General features: G+C 40.9%; 1 protein-coding gene across 1 annotated transcript; it reads left to right on the top strand.

Annotated features, from left to right (window-relative positions):
- The first annotated feature begins 10,057 nt into the window (after window positions 1-10,057).
- Window positions 10,058-11,921, top strand: LOC133834440 (putative F-box protein At4g10190). Its single transcript, XM_062264053.1, has 2 exons — window positions 10,058-10,453; window positions 10,674-11,921. The coding sequence occupies exon 2, from the start codon at window positions 10,676-10,678 to the stop codon at window positions 11,717-11,719; it is 1,044 nt and encodes a 347-aa protein (XP_062120037.1). The 5' UTR covers window positions 10,058-10,453; window positions 10,674-10,675; the 3' UTR covers window positions 11,720-11,921.
- Window positions 11,922-14,728: the final 2,807 nt, after the last annotated feature.

The raw sequence follows: 14,728 nt of genomic DNA, 5'->3' as shown, positions 1-14,728 counted from the left end.
AGGCTCTTTCCCACTTGGATGACCCTGGCCGGGTCGGTTTCGCTGATGCATACCTCTTCAATTTCGTCCATTGGCTCCAGGACACGCTCGTCTCCTATTCGCGGGTCCAGATCGTCCTCTTCCTGGGCTACTTGCTCAACTGGGCTGAGGGCCGGCTCGACGGGCTCCTCCCGGACCATATAGACGGGACGGGCAAAGACATGGTAACACTTCCGAGCGCTTTTTTGGTCTCCGCGGACAGTCCCTATTCCTCCGTTGCTGCACGGGAACTTCATGCATAGATGGCGGATGGAGGTGATGGCCTCGAACTCGACCAGTGCGGGCCGGCCAAAGATGACGTTGTACGCGGTTGGGCAGTCCACCACAACAAAGGTGCAGAACTTGGCCCTTTCCGTCCCCAAAGGTCTGCACTTCTGGCAGACCGGGGTCGCATTTGGGTCAATACTTAACGCATGGCAGATGATATTGCGGTCGATCCCGGTCATATCGGAGTGGGACCATGCCAAAAGATCCTAGTTTTCCTGGATTCGGGCGATAATGGCGGCCTGAATGTCCGCCGGCAGGCTCTTTCCCACTTGGATGACCCTGGCCGGGTCGGTTTCGCTGATGCATACCTCTTCAATTTCGTCCATTGGCTCCAGGACACGCTCGTCTCCTATTCGCGGGTCCAGATCGTCCTCTTCCTGGGCTACTTGCTCAACTGGGCTGAGGGCCGGCTCGACGGGCTCCTCCCGAACCATATAGACGGGACGGGCAAAGACATGGTAACACTTCCGAGCGCTTTTTTGGTCTCCGCGGACAGTCCCTATTCCTCCGTTGCTGCACGGGAACTTCATGCATAGATGGCGGATGGAGGTGATGGCCTCGAACTCGACCAGTGCGGGCCGGCCAAAGATGACGTTGTACGCGGTTGGGCAGTCCACCACAACAAAGGTGCAGAACTTGAACGAGTGCTGCAACTCATCCCCCAGCGTCACCGGCAGCTGGACCTTTCCCATGGGGAGAAGCGCATCTCCGTTGAAGCCGTAGATTTGGGTCGGGCAGGATGCCAGATCAGCCTCCGTCAGGCCAATGGCGGCAAAGGCAGGTTTGAACAACAAGTTGACGGAGCTTCCGTCATCTACCAACACGCGGGATACCAGCTTGTTGGCAATTTGAGCATCTACGACCAGCGGGTCGTGGTGCGGGAAATGGACGTTGCAGGCGTCGTCCTCCGTGAACGTGATGGGGAGGTTCATCAGTTTAGGGCGCTGAGCAGGGACCTGGACAAGGGCGCAAACTTCTTGGTCGTGGTCCAGCTCGCTCAGATATCGCTTTTGGTCATTCTTCGAAGGTCCTCCTAGGTGGGGTCTGCCCGATATGGTCGCCACGTGCCCGTCCACTCGAGGGGGTGCTGCCCCGGAAGGATAGGGCATTCCAGGGCCGGGAGCCTGCGCGGCGATGGTCCCCTGAGGGGCCTGCGCTGGGGGTTCTTGTGCATACCCTCCCTGGGGCGGGTATGCACGAGTCGTCACCGACGTCGTGGATTGTCCGGGGCTTGCTGACATGCCCGGGACGCCCACGGGCATTCTTACCCACTGATGGAGGTGCCCCAGCTTGATGAGGTTTTCAATCTCATCTTTGAGCTGCCGACATTCGTCTGTGGTGTGGCCCACATCTTTGTGATAGGCGCACCGTTTGCTGGTATCTCTGGGATTCCTTCCCCCCTTAAACATGGGGCTAGGCTTCCAGTAGTGGACCGATCTTTCTGTAGCCAGGTAGATGTTTTCCCGGGTGTCCACCAAGTTGGTGTATTTTGAATATTGGGGCTCGTAGCCCCTCTTCCCTTTTTTGGCCGGCTCCGGCCGATTCTGGCCTTTGCCGGACCGCTTCCCCCGGGAGGGATTCACGCTTGCCTCGGTCACTCCGGTCTGCGATTGCTGGGCTACGACGGGGGCCATACTGTGCCCCGCCAGCGCGACACCATAACCAGAGAAGTGCGTTGATTAGGCCGGGGCGTACCCCGAAGCGGCAGGGCCGTATACCGTAGGCGTGTAACTGATGCCGGGCGCGACGGCCGCCCCCGGGACCATGGGGGGCGTTGCGTAGGACTGCGCAGGGAACTGTCCCGCACCTCCCGGAATTGTCTAAGGGATGGGGTGAGGAGTCGGGGCCATCCGAAGGCCTGGATCTAAGCCTCCTCCCAATTGATGAATCCTTGGGCCCTCCTGATGAATTCTTCCAAAGTGGCAACTTTACTGCGCTGCATGTCGTCCCAGAGTGGGGACCCGTCCCGGATCCCAGACTGCAGTGCCACCAGGCGCTGCCCGTCATCGACCTTGGTCTTGGAGGCTTCTTCAGTGAAGCGCTGAATATAGGCTCTCATTGTCTCCGCGGGTAGTTGCTTAATATTGGCGAGGGAGCTGATTTGCATGTCCATCCTCATGGCGGCCACGAACTGCTTCCGGAACGTCGACTGTAGCCCGGACCATGTTTGGATGGACCCCGGTTTAAGCCTTTTCCACCACTCTTCGGCGGGACCGCCCAACGTGATGGAGAAGCAGAGGCATTTACCGTCGTCGCTGACGTGAGCCACGGTCATGAGTCGGTTGTACCGGGAAAAATGATCCCTAGGATCTGTGTTTCCAGTGTAGGCAGTGAGGCTTGGCATCTTGAACCCCTTGGGCAGTACGGCGTCCAGGATGTGCCTCGCGCACGGCTCCTTATCCTCTTCGTCAGAGTCAGTGTCCACGCCTTCCTGCTTGCAGACCAAGCGATCAGTGACCTTTTTTAATGCGGCCATTTGCTCCATGAGCTGTTTGGCCGTGCTACCCTCCAGGGGGATTCTCTCGTTCCTCCTGTCGTTGATGTCGTTCCTAAGGTCGCCGTCTCGAGGGAGGATTTTTTCCTTGCGGGCCCGCTCCTTCTGGGCATTCAGTCCGTCACGTAAATCTACCCGGGAAGTGTCATCCCCTGAACTGAGAGCGTTACGATCCTCACGGCGAGATCGTTCCCGATGGTTCTTGTTGACCGAGGCACTGGGGTGCAAAGACCTTTCCCGCCCGTTCGGCCCTGGGGCGTGCCGGGGCTGATCGTTCCGCGGCCGCGCTCCCTGCGGATCGATTGGGTGGCCTCGTCCTGGGACGGGGCGCACCTTCTCTTTCCTAGGCAACGGCCGTGAACGTGCCCCGGCTTTCTCGACGGGGGTGGTCTTCTTCTAGGTCATCCGGCGCTCCTTGTCCGGGACTTTCGGAGCCGTGTCGGGAAAAGGCTCTGGGGGACGGATCGGGCTGGCACCCCTGGGGCCCCCGGCTTGCCCCTAGGGAGCGGGTTGTTGCGTTTCTGGTTGCGGGCCAGCTGTGGGGTTGGCTGCCGGGCCCTGCGCGGCCATCAGTGCCTGCAGGGCTCGCAGAGACTCTTGCACCCGGCGGTGTGCCTCCGCCTGTTCAGCCATCCTGGCTTCCTGATCCAGGATCTGCTGCCTTAGTCTAATCACCTCCGAGTCTTGCCGATCGTCGCGAGGGATCCCGGGGTCCGCGGCTTCATCGTGATACTCCCCCTCGTTCTCCTCCTCGTAGTACTCTTCTTCGTTTTCTACTTCGTATTCTGCCTCACCCTCGTAGTCTTGCGACTCATCTTGGTGAGACGTCTGAGGAGGCACGTCTTCAGGCAGGTCTTGAGGAATGTGTTGAGAAGGCAGCGGGTCTCCGTTACCTTGCTCTGGGTTGGTAGGGTCGAAGGTGGTGTGACGCGTGTTCACCATCGTAGTAAAGGCCTGACGTTGGCGCTAGCTTCCTTCAGCTCTCAATGAAAGCACCAAACTGTTAACCGAGATTTTCAGCAACTATATTAATGAACAATATTTACTGATAATAATAATGAAATTAGAAGATCAACACGAGGTTTTTACGTGGTTGGGGCGTTAACTAGCCTTAGTCCACAAGTCTATATATTAGAGCTATAAGAAACTCTGTTCAGATAGAGTTAGAAAACTCCATTGTAAAAGCTTCTTATAGCTCTAATATATAGAATTGTGGACTAAGGCTAGTTAACGCCCCAACCACGTAAAAACCTCGTGTCGATCTTCTACTTTCATTATTATTATCAGTAAATATTGTTCATTAATATAGTTGCCGAAAATCTCGGTTAACAAGAGTCTTAATGCAACCCGCCATATTTTAAGAGAAGAAGATTATGTCATTCATCGACCATATTCTTTCCCTGTTGAAGAAGATTTTGATTGTATGGACAATGAAGACCTATCTGATGATAGATTTGAGAAGTTGGTTTCTATGCGTTCTTCTATGTTACCTGTGAGAGTAGGTAAAGAACTATATGTTGAGCCATACTTTTCCAATACATTTGCTCGCCAATTTGGTTTTGATCAAGGTGTGCCCTCAAATGAACTCCATTATAGTTTTTCTCATAGAACACAATGTGGGATAGCTGGCGTTGCTGAAGCCTAGGCCTTGCTTTTAAGGAGAAATACTAGTATTCGTTTTCATATCCCTAGTATGACTTGTATGGTTCAATGTACGTGGTGGTACTGTCGTTGGTGGGCAAGGACTTGTATGCCATTCTTAGGGAGATTTGTCTAGAATCTTCATTTAAAGCTCTCGAAGCAACTTATTAAGAAAAGGATCCTAAATATGTCATTAAGGACATTCGAGAGATTTATTCAACTCTTGATGAAGTCTTTATAAAGGATACTCCCAATGATACTGAATTTTCTAATGCCAACTATGTCGATGTTGGGTCAGATAGTGACGATACCTCAGAAGTAAATTTCAAAAGGAAAAAGCGTACGAAAACCCTTGAAATTAATCAAGATAAAAATATAGCTTTCCCAATTACACATGATTCAATTAATGCACCCCTTAACATTTGTATTGATGCCTCTAGTTCGAGAGTAGATGAGCTTGTTGATTTTGATGAGTTTGATGACTATGTTAATGTTAAATTTTCTGATGAAATGTTGTCTCGAGAGAATATTGTTCCACCAGAACAAATCTCATCTATGCCTGTTTTAGAAATTACCACCTCAAATTTAAAGGAATACAGCAAGGAGTTCGTAATTGGCATCATGAATGACATATTTAATTTATTATCTCCTTCTCGACCAACAAAAGACATTTTGGAATGTTGTGTCGAAGTAATTAAGAAGCTTGACTTACTGGACGCTGTTTGTAGGACGATGAATGTCGAAACTCCAGTGATTGCATGGTTCATCAGTTCTGTCAATGATTCATTTGCCCTGAAAGAAAAATCTGCAGTTGCTTCCCAGGTAGTTGAAAGTGCCATAGATATGGATAGACTATCTAAATCTGTGTCATGCAAGAACCAAGTTTTGACCGATCTTAAGATCAAGGAGGCAGGAATTATCGCAGCGGAACTAAAGTAAGATTGCGAGCCAAGATTGTTACTCCTGAAAGAGCGTTGAGGGGAACTAAAGTAAGGCGATGGACCTTGGAGATTTTGGTCAGATTGCGGGTTGCTGACTGATGTGTTTGGGTAAATTTCGAGGACGAAATTTTTATGAGGAGGGGATAGTTATAACGACCCAAATTAGCTAATAAGGCTTAAGGGCCTTGATTAGTGTGCTAGGAGGGCAGGTTGGGATTTATGTGTGATTTTATGAGTTAAATGCATGGTTATGATTTAAAGCATGTTATTTGGCTATTTGTTTAACTGAGATGCATGGTTATGTTTACTAGTATGCATGTAGGCCCGGATCGTGTTAGAATGGCGTAATTGTAATTTTGGCTATGTTGGGCATAACTGTGTTGGTATGTGATAATTGTATTCTGTGAATTGTACCACGTGGGTGTGGTTTTATTATTGTGATGCACGTGCCGAGACGGTCCTAGAGAGCTAGTTAACTTAAGAGTCACAACGGGAATTCTGTAGTCGACTCGGGAGGAGCCTAGGGGTACCTCGGGAATTTTATGGTTAAGTTGAGATTTAGCGGGTAATGGTTATTGGTGATTGAGTAACCTGGGTAACCATTAGTTACTGCTGTGAGTAACAAGTTTAGTTGGAAAATGGTAGAATTGAAATATTAGTGAAAGGACTAGAGTGCCCTTGAGGACTTAGTTGGGAAAGGATTATTTGGAGGGGTAGCATGGTCATTTGGCAAGGGTAATATACAATTTTCAGCTGGGTTTTAGGGGTACACGGTTTGGGCATTTGGGGTCACTTGATGCTTTGATAGAAAATTGAAGAGAAGAAAGAGGAGGAGAAAGAAGAGCTAGGGCAAGTAAAAAGAAAAGAAGAAGAAGGGTAGAAGGGCTGAATTGGGAGCTTAGGAGGAGATCAAGGAAGCTTGTTGGGAGGATTCTTCACTTGAGGTATGGATTTTATACACACTTAAGTTTGTTTTCTGTGTTGATTTGAGGAATTTAATGCTTGAGTAAGCTTTTCAAGGTTTTGGGTTTAGATTTCTTAAGTTGAGATCAAATGGGTGGATTTTGAGTATGACTGTGTTATTGAGTTGAGTTATGATGTTTATGGGTTGATGTATGGTCTATTTGAAGTTTGAAATTGATTTTGGGGCTTAGGTGTGAGTTTGGGAGTGTTTTGGATGATGAAATGCAAAGGAAAAACCCAGTTTTTCTGGGTTCGCGAAGGAGCGCCGCGGCCCTGTTCTTGGGCGCCGCGGCGCGAGGCTATTTACAGCCAAGGAGCTCTCTGACTTCGCTGGGCGCCGCGGCCCTTGCGGGTAGCGCCGCGGCGCTACGCCTTTTTCAAGATGGGAAATTTTGCAAATTTGAGCTTTTGCTCCGGGGGTTCGGGAGATGTTTCCGATGGATTGTTTTAGGAATTTGGGAGTCCCGAGAGTGTGGGATTGGTCCCGGGAAGTGGTTATGAATTGATTAGTATTAAAGGATGTTTTATGTGTGTTGTGACTAGGCTATTGGAGAGGCTCGTGCTAGAGGACCGTGCTCGCGGCTTGAGTGCATCAGGAGGCTCGGAATACAGGTAAGAAAACCGTAACACCCGAGATTAGGGCATGGCCCCACTGTGTGATTGCAGGGCATGGCCCCAGATTGTATTAGGTGCAAATGTTTAACCTTAAATGATTCATGATGTGTGTGAATGATTATTTCGAATGTACTATATGTGTGATTGTACTGAAATGAACGGCAAGGGCCGAGTGTGGCGTAGGCCGGGTACGGCCGTGGGGCCGAAAGTAACACACAGCACATGGGATGCTTATATCCAGGGTGGGACCCAAGGGATACATGAGTTATCCTCGCGGTGAGAACTGATACCCCAGGGCTTTGGTAAGGTTTCTGGGGCGGCATGACCGTGTTTGCTTAGTCTAATGGTTGACTTGTTTATTTATGGATTATCTGTTATGATAAACTGTATACATTGCATATGTTATGTTCTGCATGAGTTTTCTTGCTGGGCTTCGGCTCACAGGTGCTCTGTGTTGCAGGTAAGGGCAATGACTGAGTCAACCAACCATGAGTACGGAGAGCGTGAAGCGACGCGTACATGTTTGGCCTGCCCGACTGCTTTGGTTGGGGGTATATTCGAAAATGGCTGTAATAATCTATGATTTTTAGAACTGATCAACTGTAAACTTATTTCAAGATGTAAATAGTTTTCAAACCTTACTTTGGGATCCCAATTGTTTAATACTAGAAGTTTTTATTAAGTCAACGCATTTTCAAAGATTACAGCCTTAACTTTTATTAGTCACACTTTTGTTTCAAAACCTCGGTTAGCGAGTTCATTGCACACTGTTTTGTCTTAAAAACTCACTTAGTAACGGCTCTAAGGAAGTAAGGCGTTACAACAAAGACGAACTGAATATGAGACTGAAAAAGCATCAGCCAGAAAAGATCTTTCTAATCTTGAAGACTCATTGAAGCAGCATCAACAGATTGATGAGAGGATAAAACAATCAAAGCTTGAAGCTGGTGTAGAAAAGTTCTATGAAGTCGAAAGAACTAAAGCTGCAATCGAAGCTCATGAAGAAGAAGTTCAGGAGATCCACAATTCCTTAACCTCATTCCTCAAGATAGACTGAAGATCTCATTAATTGTTTTATTTTAGTTTCAAAACTTTTAGTATCATATTTTTTGTAAGCATTAGAGATTGATGGTAGTTTTGTCATTTGGATCTTTTTGAACCTTAACTCCGTTGTGTGGAGAAATTGTTTTGTTTTGATTTTCTGACTGCATCTAAATTAATAACATATTTCATTTTAGATTGCCTATGTATCCAAAGTCGGATCAAGCCTTTTGTAGTTCTTTTTTTTTTTTTAGGGGAATATGAGTTGTTTTATTTTTGTGGCTAGGCCTAGTTATAAACTAGATTGTCTACGTATCCAAAGTGGGATCAAGCATTTCGTAGTTCATTGCACATCTTTTTTTTCAAGTGTACGATCTACGCATTAGGTGAAAACCTTTTTGTTTAAGTGTAGAACTTCTTGATGAACTTTCCCTTTACACATGGGTAGGTGCGTCGGCCTTCTGAATCAGAAAGTTCATATGCTCCTCTTAAGAAGACCTTAGTAACAACATATGGCCCAAGGTCCTGTAAGCCCATAAAGCTACTGTGAGGTGTTTTGTCAGGTTTTTTTTTTCTTATTCTCTCTTTCTTTCCTCTTGTGTCTGATTTATTTTTCCTTTTATAGACTCTATTTTACGTTATGTGAAGAGTGGTGAGGGTGGAATGTAGAAATGTGGAGGGAAAAGTAGAGATATTCATCTCCACTAATTTGATTGATACCACTTTTTATAATAATATATATTATTATATTTTTATTTTATATATTTTTTTTGGTTCAACAAAATATATTGTCAATAATCAATATCTAACTAAAAAATAACAAATCAATATCTAACTAAAAAAAATGTTGTAATTTGAATAACTAAAAAGTCAGATAAAAAGTTGAATGAACAGGAAAGAGAGAAGAGAGGAACAACATACCTAACTAATATAGGGATGCAAAAGATTGATATTGATATAAATGTGTATATATTATACATAAATTGTTAAATCTTAATAAATAATTGTACAAATACATGTTTATTGAAAGAAAATGAAAAATTTATAAGCAACTCATTTTATCCTCCCTTTGCTTTTGTTTTTTTTTCCCTTTCTAGATTTAATTCACTGGGGAGAGATCCTATTTTTTCATGCTTATGATATTGCTCTCCATTTTCGGAATATCTTTTTGGCCTTTATAAAAAAAATGAGAAAAATAGTTCATCTTAATAAAAAATATGAAAGTTTCGTATCTTTAATTTTTTTTTTGACAAAACATATCATTAATTATTTATAGAAACTATTTTATATATATAAAAAACATAATTAGTTATTAAGTACTTTCTAAGTCTCTTTGAAACTAGTCACTTGATCAACAATTTAAAAAAAAAAACTGATTACAAAGCCAATAATTAGTTAGTCTCTTCAAAATTAGTTACCGGTTAATAATTTTTTCAAAACCATAACTAAAATTTTTAAGACTAGTTAATAATCTTATTTGAAACCAGAATATCATTCAAAAACTAAAAATTTTGTGTAAAAATAAAGTGTTGTTTGGTAACACTTAAAAAATAAATTTTTATTTAATTAATTAAAAATTTGATAATTAAACATAAAATTGTGTTTGGTAACTCTATTTTTATTTATTATTTTTAAAAAAATTAATTAAAATTCTTTAAATTTTGAAAATAAAAAATGTTCACTTTCAAAAAAATTTTAAACTGTTTTCAAAATTTTCGTTTATTTTTTTTCTTAGATTCTTCAAATTAACCACTCATTTTATATTGTTAAATAAAAAATAAATATAAAAATACAAATTATCAAACATATTTATTATTTTTTTGTTTTTAAAAACAAAAAACAAAAATAGTTACTAAACATATTTTTATTTTTAAAAATTATAAAAACAAAAATAAAAATAATATTTCATGAGTTGCATTAATAAATCTTTTTATTATTAATAATGAAAACTTTTTATTTGAAAATATAAATAAACATATTTTTTAAAAGAACATTATTTAACAAAAATGTTTTATGAGTTGGATAGTTAAAAAAAAATGTTTTATGAGTTGGGTATTTCAGTAATTTCGCCCAAAATACCAAACTCTAATCCTTTTTCCCTCCCTTGTTCGAGTTCCTTCTTCTTCTCTCCGGCGGCCGTCGACGGATTCGGAGTTCTCCGGCCCCCGCTCCATGGAAGTTACGGCAAAGAAAAAGGCAATTCAATTTCATATGGGTATTTCTGGGTTTAACGGTTTTAAAATTGATATTTATAATAAATGGTTGATATTTTATCAAATCCCACAAAAATAGAACGATCTCCAATTAAAATTCTTGATTTTTTTCATTAAAAAAAATAATTTAAAAGCAAATCCTCAGCATTATTTCAAAGGGTATAGCCGGGTTGAACAGGAAGAGCTTTCTCGCAGGAAATTTTTCAGAGAACCTCAATTCAATTCTCGTGCGGGTTAAGGTCAGATCGTTTTTTGAATTTTAATTCTTCTTCTTATTATTTACTCACAGTTAGTGTTAGAAACTATTTCCATTTTCAAGTTTAAAAATTTGGATGCGGAGTTTTGATTTTTCTTTCAGTTGGGTTTCTTTTTTATTTTATTTTGAGATTTTCTATGTATTTTACGTGATGCCATGTTTAAGTACTTAGTTTTGATAGAAAGCTTAGTTGATCGTGACAGAAATGGCGAGCCTCTGTGATTTGCCGGAAGAAATAGTGGAGAAAATCATGTTGTTGGTTCCTGCCGATTCTGTAGTGCAATTTAAATTTGTGAACAGGTTTTTCTATTCCCTTATCTCGGCTTTCATCAAGGACCCGAGATTTGTTGCCAAACACCTCCTCATTACCAAAAACCAGCCCTTTGCATCATTATTTTTCAATTCTCTCTCCCGTGAAGTCGATCGTAGCTTAATCACATTCCCATTGTTGACCATTGAATATGATCGTTTTATATCTGTCACAGAAGATCTCAGCATACCACTTGATCATAGTGAAACTTCTCGGTATTTCACTTATCACTGTGATGGGCTGATTTTGCTAGTCAATGATGTTGGGACAATGGTGTTATGCAATCCTGCTTTGAAAGAATCCATGATTCTTCCACAACCGAAGAACCTTAAGATCAAAGGGCCTCCTTTCAATCACAATGGTGTTATAGAATTTGGACTTGATTCTGTAACCAACGATTTCAAATGTGTTGCCATTTGGTGCAATAGAGAAATGAACTGTTGTGAAGTTGAGGTATACACATTGGGTTCTGATTCTTGGAGAGAGATCAACATGCCTCAAGACATAGCAGACACTATAATATCTTCTGAACTAAGCACTCGTTTATGTTGGAGAGGATTTTGTTACTGGTTGGTGGAACCATATGGTGATGATGAAATTAATTCGATCCTCAGTTTTGATATGAGCAATGATGAATTCCATCTCATACATGTTCGAGATTTCAACATTTTCTTCACGATGGATGTTGCTGAAGCAGATGCTTGTTCTTGGACCAAATATACGTATGCTGGAATCCCAGAAAATTCTAATGTTAAATATATATTTTGGAAGAATGATGAGATTCTAATGGAACTCGAGGAAAATGGGCAGGAACAGTTGGTGTCTTATAACATTCGTAGCCGAAAGATCAGAGATATTGTTTGTGATCTAGATAGAATCAGATTAAAGTATTGGATTAATTTCTATGTAAAGAGTCTGATTTCTATTAGGAAGAGATGAAGATGAAGTAGTTCGATACAAGCAAAAAGGAGCTTCAAAGCTGTGGAAGTGATTGAATATGGTAATTCTATTTTTCTTTATTGCTTAGAATGATTAAACATTTTTTTGTCTTTTGTTTTGGAGAGTGAACTCAACATTTGTCCAAGACTAACACTTATTTTAAGAACATATATATATATATACTTATTAGTTGGTGGCTTTATGTGTGTGGAATGATTTAGTTGATTTACTTGTGTTTTTGGAGAGTGTTGGTTAATTATTGGACCATTGACTCTATTTTTCATAACAAACTCTTATTCATCTGGCCATGTATGAGGAAAGCATGCTCTACAAAGACGTGTTCTTGTTCAAATTGAATTTATGAAATTTAAATTAATAGTCATAAAGATATATCATTCATGAAACAATAATGGTGGTCTAAAAAACTAACTGAAACTTCCGTTTTCATTCATAATGATATTATCAAATTTTAGATAGTAATTGGTTAGGTAATAATCATATGAAGCTGCTCTTAATGAAAATTGATGGTTTAAACTAAGTCCTTTTGGTCTCTAATTGAACCACAATTCAGCACCAAAAATGGTAGAAGCCTCACCAAATTTGTTGTTGATAACAGAACAAAAACCGGATTCGCATTTTGACCATATATGTATGTAGATTGCAATTCATGATTTTTTTTCCTTGAAAAAACTCAAATTTGCAAAATATTGATTAAGGGTGCATGCGAGTCAAATCTTTGGTTTTATGCTTTTGGGTTCAGATTGTTGTTTTCGACCCTTTTTCGCTCAGACAAGTCGAGATGTTCGAGTCTAAGCATCCACTTTCCCTTAGCAAAATGGTCTATTAGTGTATGTTGTTAGGTCTCCTCCAGCACAACCACTGTATCAGCCTGCTAAATCCTTACTCAGTTGGCCTTGATCAGGGTTTGTTGCACCTGCTTAATGCCATAAGGTGTTAGAGAATATATAATATTGCTGAATGTAAATGTTAAAATCAAAATACAACTCTATGCAAAAAAAATATAATAGACAATGTAATATTCAAACAAGTGTTACAACTCTATTGCCCAAAATACAAGTAAATAGAAAAATGTAGAAGAGGAAGATCACAAACTCAAAACAATACTAATACAATTAATTAAGAACAAAAGAATGAAAATAACAATAATAAGAACACACTCTCACACAATTTTTGTCCAAAAACTTATTTCCCCTTATTGTCTAAGCACTAAGGAATCTCTCAAGAAAATAACTTTCTGGAATTATTAAACTCAATGCTTTGTGGATAGAAAATGATGTGTCATACAAATGAGCATTAGACTCCTATTTATAGAGTTTGAGATACTCTTTCAATTTCAAATTTTACCAACCCTATGACTATTACTAATGTTTAACTGGATGTTTATGGAATTAAAATGAAGATTTGGGAGTTACTTGGGAAGTTAGAACCGTTCAAATTAGAAAAAACTGAAAAAAGAAATTAGTTGGCAGCCTCACTGGCCGTAGCCAAGAGTATCAGTGGCCGCGGCCACTGGCCTCTGTCCCCCAGGCCGCGACCAAGGAATATCAGTGGCCGCGACCACATCCTATTTTCAGCATAAAATTTTTTAGTTTTTCCAAAACGTCCTAAACTCTTTCCCACATGATTTTGTAACCTCCATACACTTAATGAGAGTTAAAAACATGTCTCCAACAGCCATATTTCATAATAGATTTGTGAAATCCAAACTAAAATGTGTAATACACAATCTACACATTATTGGGTAATACTTGAGAGTTACAAATTTGTAATTGATTTTGTAACTCCAAAATATGTCATATTTGGGCACACACATGTGTCCAATTTTGTGACTCTCAATAACATGTTACAAGATATGCAAATCACATTTGTGTGACAAATCACATTATGTCATATTATTTAATCTAACATTATATTATTTAAAATAATATAACATAAGGTGGCATTGACAACAAGTGGGTCGAGTTGTTATCTTCATGCATCATTGTTGAATACTTCTTTCAAGAGCTAGTCTCCTCCCTTGCTCGAAACTCTAAGAGGCTCGATCACAAAGCCTTTCTTGTGTTTGAACTCCTCTTCTCCACGAGCTTGACCTCACTTCATGCATCGACATCCTTCTTGATCCTAATTATTGTATGCATGTCTTCTTGGGTGCAACAACTTCATGCATGATACAGTATTTTGAGCAGGTATTCTTCGTCATTCGATTGAATCCTACTCGTTCTGCTCATATTTGAAAGCCACTAAATGTTGTTGTCTTGGGCATGCACAACACATACTTTGCCACGTGCGTTTAACAACAAAGCTAACAACGGAGACTTATTATTACAAGTAACTTTTAGCACAATTTAAGTATTTCGTTACAAAGATGTGAATTGTTTACATTTAATAGGTCATTAACTTAACTAAAGCAAGCCTATTGATCACTAATTACAATTGTTGAATTAATTTCTTATTTGATTGCTAAGTGCAACCATTGTCTCATTTATTGATCAAGTAGGTCGCGTGCTTTGTAAGGAGGTCATCCTTTAGGTAAAATTTATCATATAATAATTGACGAGAAATGCTAAGAGGTATTATTGGTGTCAAACATCACAAGAAGATGATATAAATGTTATTGATACAATTCAATATTGAGTTCCATATATTTGAATTTAATAAGTATTATGAGATATCGCTAACCAACCATAGTGTGTCACCTCATGTAGTATTGGATAGCTTAAAGTGCCAAATAACAACATTCATAATTGACCATTAACCGGTTTTTTTTAGTGGAACCCTTAGCTTAGCTCTTCACTTCTTAAAATTGCTAAATGACCTTATTGTATTTTATAAGGAGCTAATAATGTGGGAATTTTGGATTGATTGCTCTAGGTACTTTGACGATTTTGAATTAATTAGTAGCCAATCAATAAAGTAAAGTAGTAGGTCGTTGATTTCCTTTTTCTTGAATTTGAGTGGATGTTTCCTGCTCAAAGACCCTAGTAGTTG

This window comes from Humulus lupulus, chromosome 5 (genome assembly GCF_963169125.1).
Source record: "Humulus lupulus chromosome 5, drHumLupu1.1, whole genome shotgun sequence".
NCBI classification, from domain to species: domain Eukaryota; kingdom Viridiplantae; phylum Streptophyta; class Magnoliopsida; order Rosales; family Cannabaceae; genus Humulus; species Humulus lupulus.
Note: the sequence above shows the minus strand (reverse complement) of the source record. Positions and strands in the feature narration are given on the sequence as shown.

Excerpts from the sequence above, each read along its gene's own strand:
- LOC133834440 (XM_062264053.1), top strand. The coding sequence starts at position 10,676 with ATGGCGAGCCTCTGTGATTTGCCGGAAGAAATAGTGGAGAAAATCATG.